Source organism: Halichoeres trimaculatus, unplaced genomic scaffold, assembly GCF_033239565.1.
Source record: "Halichoeres trimaculatus isolate MK-OKI-2021-1 unplaced genomic scaffold, fHalTri1.1 fHalTri1_scaffold_21, whole genome shotgun sequence".
In the NCBI taxonomy this organism is placed as follows: Eukaryota; Metazoa; Chordata; class Actinopteri; order Labriformes; family Labridae; genus Halichoeres; species Halichoeres trimaculatus.
The window spans coordinates 19,294,408-19,310,540 of NW_027437199.1; the positions used below are offsets into that span (position 1 = coordinate 19,294,408).

General features: G+C 40.1%; 1 protein-coding gene across 2 annotated transcripts in view; it reads left to right on the forward strand.

The window, feature by feature from the left end:
• The window catches only part of iqsec3a (IQ motif and Sec7 domain ArfGEF 3a), a 150,252-nt gene that overhangs the window by 25,488 nt on the left and 108,631 nt on the right, over nt 1-16,133 (forward strand). For both annotated transcript variants that reach the window (XM_074697863.1, XM_074697864.1), the window contains exon 2: nt 5,734-5,814. In XM_074697863.1, the coding sequence (XP_074553964.1) occupies nt 5,734-5,814 (81 nt within the window). The remainder of the gene's footprint in view (nt 1-5,733; nt 5,815-16,133) is intronic.

Genomic DNA, 16,133 nt, shown 5'->3' on the forward strand with positions numbered 1-16,133 from the left:
CGCAAATTTATTCAGACTAATAACCGTCTAGTCGACTGGTCGTTACGTAATAATGAGGCTGAAACCATGGCGTAATTGATCTTTGGAAAAAGGTGTATTCATTTACTCAAACAGCTTAAGTATTCCGCCATAACACTATTCAGAATACAATAAACAGGCATTTATAACAACATAATGTGGCGGCATTTCTAAATGAAAAAGCTGTAAACAGTTTTTCAATAAATAGATGCAGCAGCTGGATGTTGGGCGCCATGACAACGGAGGTAAACAGAGAAACGACAGCTTAACGCTGCATATTTTTGCATCTTCTATCCATAATTTAAGCTCAATTTTATACAATAGTGGCAAACAGCAGCATTAGACCCTTTTTAACACACATAACAACACATTTGTACTTCTTAAAGGTAGTGTTTACAGGATTTTTTTCTTACTTGATAGTAAACACTGCACTCAAACACGGCTCCTCCTCCTTGGCTCAGTGCTAGCAGCAGCACACACCCACAACCTCTGACCATGACTATGTGAACACACTCACTAGCCCAGCCACAACTTGTAGCATCATGTTTCTACATGGGGGAGGCTCGAAAGATGTGCACCTGACTTAGCATGTTAGCACAAGCTAAGTGCTAATCACTGTTATTTGACATGTACTTTAGCAAAAAACCAACTCGCGCCACTCTTCACCCTGTGCCGCTCTCCAAGTGCCCTAAAGCATGTGAAAGTCAAGCCAAGCTACACCCTTGTTTAGTAAAAGGCTTTATCTGTTTGGAGTTTTGTTTAATTTAGTTTTGATTTTTTTCTTCCTCACTGCTTTGTCCACTATAGTAGCTGCTCAGGAAAGCTTCTTCCATTCTCTAATCACCACGCAAAGTCACTTGTGCACTGGACACGCTTGGATTGACTGGTAACCTTGGCTACTCTCTGCTCATAAATGTCCCAATACAACCAAATCATCAACATACAGGCAGAGGAGGGGGTTGAGGCAGACACAGACACTGTCACACAGGATCGTTCTTGACATTTGATTTTTTAGGAAAATCCTGCAGACCCTACCTTTAAATTACAGCCAAAACTCTTTGACTCCACTTGAACACTACAAATGAATGCACCGAGTGCCACACAATACTTACTATCACTGTCCTGCTCGCTTAGAATGTCTATCTTGCCAATTTTTTGGTTCGCGTTGAGGAAAGCTATTGGCTCAAATACACCAGATGTATTCCGGGTCTGTTGCAGTCAAGATATATACAAACTTGTTTTGACACGGTTTGTTTTGTTTTGAGAGTCACTGGGTGTTTTTGGTCTTTTTTCTGTGTTTCCGATGAGGGAAAAAATCTGCTTGCTTGGGATGTTGGTTGCTGTACACGACTTGTCCACCTATGCCTACAGCGCTGACTAGAGGTTGCAGTAGTCCACTTGTCAATTAGTTGGTGAAACCCTTAATTTTCTCACCTTTGAAGTGAATTGGTTATGCTTCATTTTTGGATAAAATAATATGGTTTTGTCCGTTGTTTTTTTCTTTACAGGTTTAGGAACTACTACTATTTCAGCATCTATCAAAATGTTAGCACCATTATAGCTAGCTAGCTTCTAATTCTCTTTCTAAACGTTTCGTTCATCTAAAATGGTCAATATGCTGAGGATTATCAAAAGTTTCTTCTTTAAATTTGCTGTGGGCAATTAGTAACCTGACACGCCAGACGGACAGATTCATTTATCCGCCATGGAAATATTTCACTAGTCCATCTGGGTGGCACATCGGATTTGTTTTCAGAGGCGGGACCTGCAAAAAAATCAGCAGCTGGTGATTGGATGACCCAATCCAGATCAAGCTATGACGTAGCTTATGTGTGCCACTGCTGAGAAACAGTAGACAAACAACTACAGGAACACGAGAAACAGCTGTGATAATGGCGTTAGACGACTGCTGCCATTTTTGTAAAGTTAACTTAAGAATCAAAGGAACGCTGACAAGTACAAAAGTCTGCTAATGTCACGTCTGCTTGTCAATTCTGCTGCTCCCGCCTCTCTTCCATGATTTGGCCGGTCAGAATTTAGCCAAGTGAATTTGTTGGTCAATGGAGCCTGGCAAGATGGGTCTGCAGGACTTCAGAAACTGAATCAGGCAGGTCCATCTGCTCTGCAAGGTTAGGCAATTTGTGTTGTGTGCAGAGAACTGGCCACATTGGAAGTGGTTGCAGTTGTTTTTCCAGTTTGGATCCGATTTAGATTTTACATGTGTATAACAAGCTGATGGAAGTGAATAGGAAGGGGTTTCTGGGCACTTGTTAATAACAATGAGTGGCTCTAATTCCCACACACTACCGCCTTCTCTTGTCGTCACTAGAGTTACTAGCATGCTAACATTTTTGCTGTGCCCAGAATGCTGGTCGTATAAACTGTCTCAGCTGGAAGTAGCTTAACTTGGCCTGCAGTTGACCCGACTAAAAGTTTGAGCCACTAGATCCACAAAGTAGTCCTTCTTAACATTTGCATAGTCATTCCAGGAGACAAACATTGTCATTGTGTTCCCAGACTTAATTGCGGTTGTGTAAGTTTGCTGTAGATTTCATTAGGTGATTAAATCTGTACATAGGCAGCACATTTGTTCAAGGTCTGTGAAGCTGGTTGTGTTTGTCCCTTTTCTGGAGAACTCACGCGCTTTATCAGTGTACACAAGGCGAGCTCTTCTCACACTAATCTGTGTCCCCTCAGAGAGCTGCCTGTGTTCTCCACCTATTAAAAACAGCCACAGTGGTGTCATGGTCGTTAAGGGGACCACAATTAGAAGACGCATTAACAATGGGGATTAATTTGCTGTCCTGCCCTCCCTGTGCTGTCTGCCATCGTTGCTGTCAAGTGCCTTGCCAAACATCCCTTTAAACGGTCCTTTCTTCTTTTCTTTCTTGTCTCATTTTCAACCTTCAATCTGGATTGAAGTGTTCTTGAGGTGAACCAGCAGTCGTGTTCTTTAGGGAGGCATAGAAGAAGACATTTAGGTCTCCTTGTTTTCTCTGTCTCTTCTCTGGGGACGGGCAGAAGGGGAAACAGGAACAGAAGAGGGCAGGGAGATTGACTACAGAGAAGAAGATTGAAAGGCAGCAGAGAGGCGATAAAGTACGGAGGGGTGGCTGCAGCTGGGAATATCGACCTTTCTCCATCATCTTAATGTCTCACCTTTTCTCTCAGTGTTTCGTGTCCGGGGATAAAAACCACGGTACAGCAAGCTGCTCTTTTTTTTACTGGCTGCGTCTTGTAATAAAGAGAGCCATTTAACAAATTCAAATCTTGCACAACGCACAGCGCCTATAGGACCCTAAATAGGGGGATGGAGCATCTCGGAGTGATGAAAAATCAGTGCAAAAGAGGGCAGAAGGAGAGGAGAGGAGAGGATAGGGGGAAGGGAAGAGTGAGATTGATGAAGCCTGGGGCTAAGAACCAGAAGCAGGTTCAAAGGGACACGCTGATGGGGGGAGGACGGCAAATGCACTCATGGGTTTTTCAAATGTGCATTAAAATTTTACATCATGCTCATTCCTTTCTGCGTTTCAGTATCACCCTCATGTGTTCTGTATTTCTAAAGTATGCTCCAGTGAAAAGAGGAATATCTGGGGGAGGATGGCCACCATGTTGTAAATGCTGACTCAACCTAACTACTGTGCTACAATGTAAAAGGATGCTGTAATTTTCACAGTAAGTTAGTGGCAGCAAAGTGGAAAAACCTCACTGTAAACATACTGAAATCTCACATCAAGGCGGCATTTAAAGCTAATGTAAGATATGATGTGAAGGTGCAGCTTGATTCCTGGAAGAAAAGAACATAATGAGGGTATTTCACATTATTTTCAGGGATTTTCTTCCTGATTCAAAGCTCTAAAGAATCAGACATAATTTATGCCGACTCATACCAGTCTCGTCCTCTGTCTCTGTCCAAGGTGCTGACACGTCTCCTCTGTCTGTGTCTCTCTTCACGGTGCTGAAACCGGCTCTTTGTGGCTAGGTATCTCCATGGTGATGAAAAAGCAGCTCTGTCTCTCCCTGCATCTCTCTTATTATTTTCTCCACATCATCTGAACACAAACTTACATCGAGGGCAAAGAGAAGCACTTTACATTTGGCCTGTTACTTCATCTGCAGTGTTTTTTTTTTTTTTTAGATTTCAGAGTCCATTCACACTGTGAATGCTTCTGAAATGGACAAAAAAAACAAACATTACACTTTGCTTTTATATAAGCCTCTTTGTACCAAGCAACATTATTGCCTGGATCTTTCTGAGTCATGGTTTCTAAGACATTTAAATATCAAATGAACATATTCATCTCATGTTTGTCATGTTAGAATTAACTTGTCTCAACATCTTCTGATTACTAGTTGAAGGCTCACTGTTTACATTAACATAATCTAAGCCTGCCCGTATTATTTATGAATCTGTAACAGCAGTATTACAAAAAAGTGTACAGTGCAAAAATCCCAAGGAAGTAGGATAATACATTAAATGTCAACTCAGAAAAGAAGTTTCCATCAGAAATGACAGCTTGTCCATCATTCTCCTGTCAGCCTCCACCTCCACAGGGTCCAGGACTGAGCTGGACTTCTTCACCGCTTTGTTTAGTTTCGCTCCCCCGTATCCTATCTGCCCACAGAAGGTGAAATCCTTCCAATGTGGCGTTTCTGTCCAGTGTTAGCTCCATTGGCAATGTCTCTGTGAATAGCAAGATGCTACTTTACTCTCTGGTATTCTCTCTGGGTCTGGGTTAGCATGGCTAGCTTGTCCTTCTTATTGGTAGGGATGGGTACCTTTCACATTTAAATCGATATGGTACCGATGCCCGGTACCTGGCGATCGGTACCGGTATTAACTTTCGGTACTTTTGTGTGTTTATGTGGTAAAAAATATCAATTTGTTTAATAATGGAATATATAATTTTTTTCCATCAAACATATTTGTTCGTCAATATGTAACCTTGCAATGCTGTGTTCCTTAACCTACCTTAACATGGTACCTTTTGACTTCACTTGAATCGGTACCTGGTACTTTTGACAGAATTTGTTCGGTACCTATAAAAGTACCTGATTCAGTACCCATCCCTACTTATTGGAGACAGATCTTACATTCCCCATAACAAAGGATGGACGGACAGGTTTATGTCATCTCTTCAAAGATTACACAGTAGCAACAGCACGTCATCCTCACCTCTTTCTCCTCAGCTTGCAGGGAACATAAGGCGTAGCACTGGTTAGCATTGACATGCTTCAGGCTGCGAACAGCTGAAATCTTGTGTGTAAACAATGCAAACATGGTTATATGATCTTCTGACAAACACCCATCATGACTGACTACTTTTTAGGTATTCTCTCTTCACAAACAGGAGTATGGTTTGTGGATTAAGCTGTAAAATTAAATTTCTTTGCCTTACATACAACGTTTGTTTAAAGCTGTTTAAACTAATGTCATTGTCAACTAAACTCTGACCTGAAAACTTGTTCACAACTAAAACCTGGTGTAGGATTTGAGCTTACCCGTTGTCCACATTGATAACTGATGATCTTTCCTTGGAAATGACCACAGACCTGTTTTTGGGATGTACACCCCTTCAATAAATGAGAGCCAACCAGAGCAGGATGTTACCAAAGCAGGGCCTGTCCATTGTTAAATATCTGTGATTTTGAAAAAAAAAAAAGAAAAAATCACAACCTTTAACCTCTATGGTTTCCTCTTCTCTGTTTCTACAGCAACCAGACAGTTCTTCACCAGTTCTGCTGTCCTGCCCCTGATGCCCCAGAGGGGGAAACCTCCACCGCTTGTGTCCCCAGGTAAGATACCTGCTTCCTTGTCACATTTGCACAGATAAGTGTTTTGTTTTATTTTCAACAACTGATTTTTTTTTTTTTGTGAATTTTGATCGCAGCCACTTATCATGCATCCTGTTAAAAGCAGTGCTGCAGTAGCTACTTTAGATGAAAAAAACACAACTACCCCAGCAGTGTTTTCTGAGTTGAAGTGGTTCCAAGTGTTCTAATCAGAATCCATTTCCATAAATGATTAAAAAAAAAAAAAAAAAAAAAAACCTTCCGTCACATCAGCTTGGGTTTTGGGTCATGTTTAGGCAAAATAACAGACAAAAACCCTGAGTGATTTTTGAGGCACACTGGATTTGTCAGGGCCGTGTTATTGGAGATTAATCCTCTGGGATAGAGTAATAATATCCAATTCAATCAAATCAAGATCCCATGTCCTGGATGACGGTCAAGCTCTAGCTGTAGTTTTTTATTATGTATGTATGAAACTGAACAATAAAATAAGTATTACACTGACAGTAGCAAACCAAAAAAGACGATAATGTTATCTTTTGGTGAACATTGGGCTGGAGTTGGAAACAATGATTAAATGTCAAATTTTTTGTTTTGTTTCTGACAAAGTTTCTCAGGTTGACCAGGTAAATAAATTTGGCTGGATAACCTGGGGAAGAGATAATAGAACAAATAAGACAAATGTTGCTATAATTGCTTTTGCCTGATGGCTTGTAGGTAATAATTGAGAATGAGGAACAAAACACAGAGTTAGATAAGCAAGAACACAAAGAAAGAATTAAAGCCTCAGATGGACCTTTGTCTTGCTCCTTTCCAGCAGGATCAACAGCACAAAAGCGCTTTATTTACCTCCTGCTTTTGTTTACCTAGGGGCACTCAGTCATCAGAGTTTCACTGCAAATTATGGCATTCATCAGCTGCAATTAAGCCACCTCCCCCCAAATGGTTTGTTTGTTGGTAACTGCATGCTCTGCTACTTTGTTGTGCTGCATTGTCTGTACTTAGCAGAAAATAGCAGTATAACAGATTGATTGCAAATCGAAGTCCCCGTGGAGCTGGGCATGAAAAGTGGAAGAAGCCTCTGAGTGGCAAAATCAGTCTTTTTAAAATCCTCAGAGCTCGATTGAATGAAAACAGCCTGCTGGTTAAGAGAAAGATGACTGTACAACCTTATTTCCAAAAAAGTTTGGACGCTGTGTAAAACATGAATTTAAGTGCAAATCATTTCAAGCCTTTATGGTGCAAAGAAATTATACAAAAGTGGGAAACAAAATACTTTATTGTTTATGAGCAGTATGTGCATACTTAAAAGCAAAGTGTGTTACCTCACATCTTCTTTCGTCACTGTTTGAAAGGTGCAGTCTGTGGACATTTTATTTTGAGCAACATCAAGTGTTAATGTTTTAGATTTCAGAATGATTTCAGATGATCTTGAGGCTGACTCCGAAAGTACTGGAAGTCAGATACACATCAAGCCAAAAAAAGCTGTTTTTAAGCAAAAATATTTACAGCCTAGTTCAAAAAATGTCTCCTGTCTCAATCACTAATTTCACTATCAGCACACACATGTTTTTCTATCTCGACAGTTTAGAGGATTTTAAGACCTCGAGCTCACGCAATTAGAGACACAGCTCAGGTCACATGACTGCCACGTGTTTGAAAGAGCTAGCCTTCAACAATGAAGCACCAATCCACCTCTGACTGTCAGAGAGGAAGAAAACATAGAAATGCTCACATTTTACTATATGATGAACATTAAACAATGACCTTTACAACCAGTTAGGGATGGGTACTGAATTAGGTACTTTTGTAGGTACTGACCAAATTCTGCAAAAGGTACCAGATACCGATTCACGTAAAACCAAAACGTACCATGTTTAGGTACCTAAATGTATCCTTGTGACTGTGAGGGAGTGGAAGAGTAGGCAATTTTCCATGCTGGACGTGAACACAGTATTGCAAGTTAATATACTGAAGAATTAATATGTTTAATTGAAAAAAATACATTTTATTATAACACAATTTTTTTTTATCCCCTTAAAAAAGTACAGAAAATTGGTACCGTTCAGTACCAGTACTGATTGCCAGGTACTGGGCATCAGTACCATATTGTTTCAAATGTGAAAGGGACTCATCCCTACAACCAATAAACGTTGCTACAGAAACTAGCAGAAAACAGAGCCAACTTTAGCGTTGCCCTTCAGACCAAACTTTTTCATTGATGACTCCCAGCTTGCACACTCTACAGTCATGTTAAGTCTCCTTTTAGCCGTTGTCTGTCCTAGTTTCTCTACATTTCTTCCAAAACTTTTTGGACCAAAATGTGATGGATCTAAACTCATGTGATGCATGTTTGTGATTCTACATCAGTAAATACTCTCAATACGATATTTTTTGTACAAAGAGACAATAATATACGCTCTCTTCTTCCTCAACAAAAACTGCAGTCTTTCTTCTACTGTAAACAAAACAACAGCTCCCTCTCTTCTTCTCCACCTGACTTCCAGGTAAATTTGGCCAGGCTCATATTGAAAACCACGTTTAGCTCTTTCTGTCCCCCAAAATCTGCCGTAAAAACATTACTGTTAGTTATGTCTGCCTCCATAAGTATGGATGGGTAACTTTTACATTTGAAATGATATGGTACCGATGCCCGGTACCTGGCAATCGGTACCTATTTCTCTACACTTTTTGTGGTGAAAAAATAACATTTTTTTCACAACAAAATCTCAATTTATTTTCAATTAAACATATTTATTCTTCAATAAACAACCTGGCAATGCTGTGTTCATGTCCAGTATGGAAAATCACCTACTCTTCCACTCCCTCACAGTCACAAGGATGCATTTAGGTAACCAAACATGGTACCTCTTGATTTTACGTGAGTCGGTTCCCGGTACTTATGACTGAATTTTAATTCTAATACCTATGAAAGTACATATTCTGGTACCCATCCTTATCCATAAGTGAGACCAACGGTAACATGAATATAAAAACCTTTTTCTAACTAAACAATGAGAAAACAAAAGTTTCATGGGGATTATTGTTCACTTATTTTAACATATTTCACAAAGATGAACATTATTTCGCATTTACACTGTTTCTGTTCAGTGAAATGCTGCCAAAGTCTACACACTGCACCTTTAACAAATGTTAGAGAAATGAGAAGACTGGTTTCACAACCTGTTCTGAAAGTGAAATGTGCTCCATGCTTGTCTTGAAAAAGATTACAGCTGCTCAACGATCTGTTATGTTCTGTTTCATGATTCTCAGTGTTTTCAACAGATGACAAGTCAGGGCTGCAGACGGGCCGGTCTTGTACCCAGACTTTTCTAAAAAAAACATAGACATTACATCGTTAAAAATGCAGAATTCTTTATTATTAAGGGACTTCCTGAAAAAGTCTGCATGGCTTCGTATGTTGCTCTAGATCTCCAGAATTTAGCATCATTGCTGTGTACCCAGAAGTGTTAATTCATCCCTGAACCACTTGAGATGCTTTTAAACTCAAAGTAGTACAAGTCTCTGATGTGTGTGTGCTTTGAATCAGTGTCCACAGAAAATGTCTTTCTGAGGTTATTAGAGGTTGTGTAATGCCACCAGTCCAAATCTGTCTGAACCAACATTTTACACAGTGTCCATCCTCTTTGGCAATAAGGGTTGCAGGAAAATCATGCAGTGAACTGTTGTCCATGCCAGAAAAAGTTTAAAAGCATAGGTTACAAAGACATTGAGACAGTAAAAGACTCAAAACCCAAGTTTCTAGCATTATCTTGATTCTCAAAAGTCATCCCATGCCTCTGCTGAATGTCCTGGAGATTTCAGAGGCAGCGTTAAGAGCTGGATAGGATCAATTGGAGTCACTTTCATATAATCACCTCTGCAGGGGGAAACTGGGATGTGGTTGAGTCAGGAGTACAGCAGCTTTATCTTTCCTTGACGGAAGCTGTTCGGTGCTGCTTTGTTTGGTGATAGCTTTGTGCTTAAGGACCATAAACTGGAGGCACAAATAAAGTGGGAGAACGTCTTTGCTAAGTTGTCAACCCCTCCACCCCCTCGCATACGCAACCTTACCCCCGTTCCCTCCCTCCCTAAAGCTAAACCACTTCAAAAGGACGACTCTCTGGGGCCGAGGCAGAAAGCAGCTTGTGGTTTTGTCTTTTCCTTTTTGTTCGTTTTGTTCTTGTTGCGTCTTTATCTCTTTTCGAAAGCTGTATTCCGTTGTTGTTGATTTCTGTATTTCCGCATTGTTGTCAGTGATTTGTTGATCATTTACTCACACGGCATCCCTGCATCACATCACTGTGACATAACTCCACACGGCACCCACACCTCATTGCATTCATCGTCATTCATGTTCACTTCATTCGGGCTTGTCTCTCCACTGTGGTCACGCAGCGTTTGAAAGAGTCATGTACGAATATTACCATGTAACCAAAGTGTAACCTCTACTGTGTAAAGCTACCATAATGCATTGATGTGTGTACTGTAGGGTCTTTCCCATGCTGGAAACTGGTGAGCCTTCTTGTTGACACATGTAATGCATCTGTGTTCATGTGAAAAAAAAAGTTCTTATCATGTTGCATGCTTTGGCTTGGCAGTGATCAGAACATAGCTCCCTGTTTGTCTGTGTGTGAGTGTGTGTGTGTGTGTGTGCTTGTGCGTGTAAGTGTTGCTCTGTGCGTGCCAAAACATACATACTCGAGGAAAACACACAGACTGTGCAGTCTATTAGATCAGGGAACCCTGGATAGGCTGGCTAACGGGGATGAGCAACACTTTACCTCCACTGACGTGTCGGTCTGTTTAGACTGAGCTGTTATTTCTCTTTATTTACAAACTTTAAGCAAAGTCACCACATGCAGTCAGTTCTACACAGGGCAAACATGTATAAAGGGATATTGTCAGTTTAACATGAATAAAAAAATAAATTTTAACAGCACAGTGTTGTATTACAACTAAAGATATAGCAGTATCTCCAGTCTTCTCTTGTGGTTGACTCAGCACATGATTTTGCAACAATTTTTTTTTAATGTCTTTATGTGCTAATGGAATAATGGATGGAGTTCAAGAAATGACTTGCAGCAAGAAATAGTTTTTTGTTTTCCCTTTTTTTAAATTTGAAAAGAACAAAGTACTGTAACACATGAGGAACACACTTTACCTAAACCTAACCCTGAAGAAAATGCAATGAAGAAAAATACTTATGCTGTGCCTTCTTCCTAACTTAACCCTAAAGATTTTTAATTTTTATTTCTTTTTTACAACTGGTCCATAGATCAATGGTTTACAACCTTTTTCTACTCAGAACCCCGTTTTAAGTCTCAAAACTTCCACACTCCCGCTGCAAAGTGGTCTGACCAATAGCAACAAAAGTTGCTCTCATTTGCATGCCACGTCTAATACATGAAGGGAAACACACTAAAAAGAAGTTCTGGAAAGAATTAAAAAAAAAATGTTAATATCCTTTTTTATGTAACTGATTCTTAACATTTAAAACATCATTCTGTGTATTTTTATCTTAATATAATTACCCCACACCCCCTAAAAAAATAAAATAAAAATAAAAATAAAAACAATGAAACAAAATAAATAGATAAATAAATAAATAAATTAAATTAAATTAAAAAAATAAGAAAATAAAATAATGGATAATAAATGAATAAATAAATAAAAATCATAATCTTTTTGAAATGATTTAGCAGCCCACTTACAATACCTCCTCTGTGACCACGGCTCATAGGTTTGGAGTTACTGCTATAGATTAAACAAAAGTTACCTTGGTTTAAGGAAATGGCTTTAGATATATCCATTAGTTAAACAAACGATTACTACAAGAAGACTTCAAGTATTGGATGCTTTATACTGGACTGGGATTCACTGCATAGTGTTTCTATGAAGAGATCAGAGTTCTGGTTTGTTGGACCAGGAAGACTCATGGTAATCATATTAAATCACTGGTTAGAACAGAGTTATCTGGTTTATAGTAAAGACAAAGACACACAGTAAAAATGATAATGTCTGTTTTATTATTTTCTCTTTTATTTTATCTATATAGCTCTGTGATTGACTGGCGACCAGTCCAGGGTGTACCCCGTCTCTCGCCTAATGACAGCTGGGATAGGTGCCAGCCACCTGCGACCCTGAACAGGATAAGCAGTTCAAACAATGAATGAATACTTTTTGTTTATATTCTAGCAATACGCGTCACCTGATTGAAACACTCAGCCATGATCTGCAGTCGTGTACCAGGTCTTTGTTGTGGCTTTCTTTGTCGTAGGCATAACATCTTTGGATACTAAGCCCCCAATATTTCTCCATACCAGAAACATCAGTGCTTTGTGATCGGGTTGTTTCTGACGCTGGACTGGTTGTGGCTCAGTTGTGCTCCTGACTGACACCAAACCTTCTCTGGATGTGCTTGTTTTTCTCATTAAGAGCAGATGACTGAAAACTGTAAGTCTTTTTTTTTTTTTTCCATGACTTTAATATGACTGTACTCTGCAAAGATTGCTTCATGGGCCTGCCCTATATGTTGAGATTCAGTGGGCTAAAGAGGGGGTATTGTGATTTTTTCAGTCTTCATTCTGACCCTCTGGTACCCCTGAAGTAGCTTCACACGATTTACAACTCGAACTAAATCATATTGCCTGTCCCTCCAACGTGTCATGAACCAGTTTGGAGTTTCTTATGCACTGACCTCTTCATTTCAGCAATTCTCAGGAAGGTGTTGTGAAAATCTTGTGCAATTTGGAGAACGGATTGTTTTCAAGTAGATCATAGCCTAATTGATTTAGGGATTTATACAGCATACAAATGTGTTGTGTGTAAGTTTTGCTTTACATCAGTGTTAGTGTTGATAAATCTCACTAAAGGCTTGTTTTTAAACTTAAAAAAAGAGTAGGTTCTGTTTTCTGTCATTGTTCAGGCTCCATTTGATGCCAAATAACACCTGATTTACATAAAGCCAACCCATTACCACTGAGTGCACTAGTTTTACCTGGGGATAAAGGAAAGCCTTATTCTGTACGCTGATCCTGTCTCAAAAGTAACAGTCATGATATTTAATTTGCATGACTCCTTCAAGGGAGTCTGTGCAGAAAAGGTCACCTGTGTGAGCTTCCATAAAAACTAACTGTACTAATTTGAAGCTGTTCCTGCTGTCTGCACCTGGGGAATTTTTAATCTGATCAGTTAGAAAGCAGGAAACGAGCAGGAAACACTGCCGGATCATTTAGATGCGTAGACAGCTGGAAGTTGTGAGCTAAAAAAAGGTGAAAAGATCTCACTGTCAGACGTAATGAGGACCCTGTGGAGGCTGGAAACTCACCCTGACAGTCTTGCTACTCTAGCTAGGATTTAAAAGGCACTGGTGGGTTTAGAGGCTGTGGAGGATTGGTATTCAGGGTCAACAGGTCCGGCCTATAATCACAGTGGAAGGGGCTGGTTGTGGGGACGGCCACAGCTTTTCAGTTAGTCGTCTGAGCCATCTTCTGCTGACGTTTGCTTCGATTGATCTGAAGACTTTTGTTGCGTCTGCAGTACAACTGAGACTGGCTGTGGTCAGTCACAGACCTGGTTTTATTGGCATCAACCAGCCATCAATATGGGGGCTGGTAATCCTGACTTCAGCTAACTTCAAGCAACTCAGAAATTGAAGGTCTACACTGTTACTGTGTTAATCTAAAGTGAATGGCAATAAAAAGTGTTGTTTCATCATCAGATGAAGTAAATCAGTAAAGAAGCAGCTGCCTTTCAGCTGTCTTGTTCAGTGAGGGAGCCAATAAAATTCTTGGATACATTTGGTTGGCGATATCGTCTGAAACATGAAAGGTCACTGCAGTAATATCTAGCTCTGATAGAGCAGGATACAGCAGAAATGTTCCCAAAAGGTCAGACTGCTGCAACATCAACAGAATCTCAAAATACCATGAATATAATTTTTTTTTTTCAAAGAAAAGCAAAGATTCTGAGAATTAAGTCAAACATTTTTATGACTCAGTTCACAATAGACTTATATTTCCATTATCACTGTCTTCAACGAAAGGGCAAGCTTCTTTTGTGATTCAATTTTCTTAATTACTTGGTCTGACCTCCTCAGTTCTGTTTTTGCAAGAAGGATAATAAGAAAGATGAGAGGTCTGTAATTTTCATCAGAGGTACACTACAGCTATTAGGGACAAAATGAGAAAAACATCCAGGAAATCACATTGTAGGATTTATAAAGAATTTATTTGTAAATTTAAAAAATGGTGGAGTAAATAAGTATTTGGTCAATAACAAAAGTTCAAGTCAAAACTTTGTAACATACTCTTGGTTGACAATGACAGAGGTCAAATGTTTCCTGTTAGTCTTCACCAGGTTTGCACACTGTAGCTGGTATTTAGCTCATTCCTCCACACAGATCTCCTCTAGAGCAGTGATGTTTTGGGGCTGTCGCTGGGCAACACGGACTTTCAACCCCCTCTGTAAGTTTTCTATGGGGTTGAGGTCTGGAGACTGGCTAGGCCATTCCAGGACCTTGAGATGCTTTTGACGGAGCCACTCCTTCGCTGCTGAAGTGGCATGTCTAGGATCATTGTCATGCTGGAAGACCCGGCCACGCTCCATCTTCGATGCTCTCACTGATGGAAGGAGGTTTTGGCCTAAATTCTAACCATACATGGCCCCATTCATTCTTCACTTAACACAGATCAGTCATCCTGTCCCCTTTGCAGGAAAACAGGCCTACAGCTTGAGGTTTCTAACCCCATGTTCACAGTAGGTATGGTGATCTTGATCAGCATTCTTCTTCCTCCAAACACCATGAGTTGAGTTTTTACCCAAAAGTTCTATTTCAGTTTCATCTGACCACATGATATTCTCCCAACCCTTTTCTGGATCATCCATATGCTCTATGGCAAACTTCAGATGGGCCTGGACTAGGGCTGCACGATTATCGCAATCGCAATCGCAATCGCAACCGCAACGTCAGCACATCCAATTCAGAATTTTCTCCATGATAACCAAGCAAGTCTGTAGACTCATCATGACACAACATTTTTTATTAAATCGCAAGCGCAATCGCAATCGCAATATTGTCCACCTAATCCCAAATCGCACCTTTTCCCCAAATCCTGCAGCAGTAGCCTGGACATGGACTGGCTTAGGCAGGGGCACACGCCTGGCACTGCAGGATTTGAGTCCCTCTCTGCGTAGAGTGTTACTGATGGCAGCCTTTGTTACTTTGGTCCCAGCTCTCTGCAGGTCATTCATCGGGTCCCTCTGTGTAGTTCTGGGATTTTTGCTCACTGTCCTCATGATCATATTGACCCCATGGGATGAGATCTTGTGTGGGGCCTAGGGATGGGTACCTATCACATTTGAAACGATACGGTCCCGATGCCCGGTACCTGTACTCAATGGTACCAGTTTTTGGTACTTTTTTGTGTTTATTTGGTAAAAAAAATATCAATTCGTTTACTTATAGACATTTATATGTTAAATTTTTCAATTTAACATATTTATTCTTCAATATATAACCTTGTAATGCTGTGTTCATGTCCAGCATGGAAAATCTCCTACTCTTCCGCTCCCTCACATTCACAAAGATAAATTTTGGTACCTAAACATGGTACCTTTTGGTTACGTGAATCGGTACATGGTACTTTTGACAGAATTCGGTCGGTACCTATAAAAGTACCTGATTCAGTACCCATCCCTCACGGGGCCCCAGATGGAGGGAAATTATCTTTGGTCTTGTAGGTCTTCCATTTTTTTCCAGTTGCTCCCACAGTTGCTTTATTTACACTTCCCAGCCTGGTGCAGGTCTACAGTTTTCTTCCTGGTGTCCTTGGACAGCTCTTTGGTCTTGGCCATGGTTGAGTTTGGAGTCTGACTGTTTGAGGCTGTGAACAGGAGTCTTTTATACAGATAACCACTTCAAACAGGTGCCGCTAATACAGGTAATGAGTGTAGGACAGAATATCTTCTTAAAGAAGTTACAGGTCTGTGAGAGCCAGAAATCTTGCTTGTTTCTGGGTGTCCAAATACTTGTTTTCCACAATAATTTACAAAAAATTCTTAAAAAATCCTACAATGTGATTTCCTGGAATTTTTTTTTCATTTTGTCTCTCATAGTTGAAGTGTACCTCTGATGAAAATTATAGAATTTTCTCATCTTTCTAAGTAAGAGAAGTTGAAATTCAGTGGCTGACTTAATACTTTACCCAAAGTCCCAACATACCACACCTATTGCCATTTATTGCTCAACCAAGATACCATCCTGCTCTGCTCCATGCTTGCTCCAGAATATTTGTTCTGGTTCTAATTCTGGGCCAGGT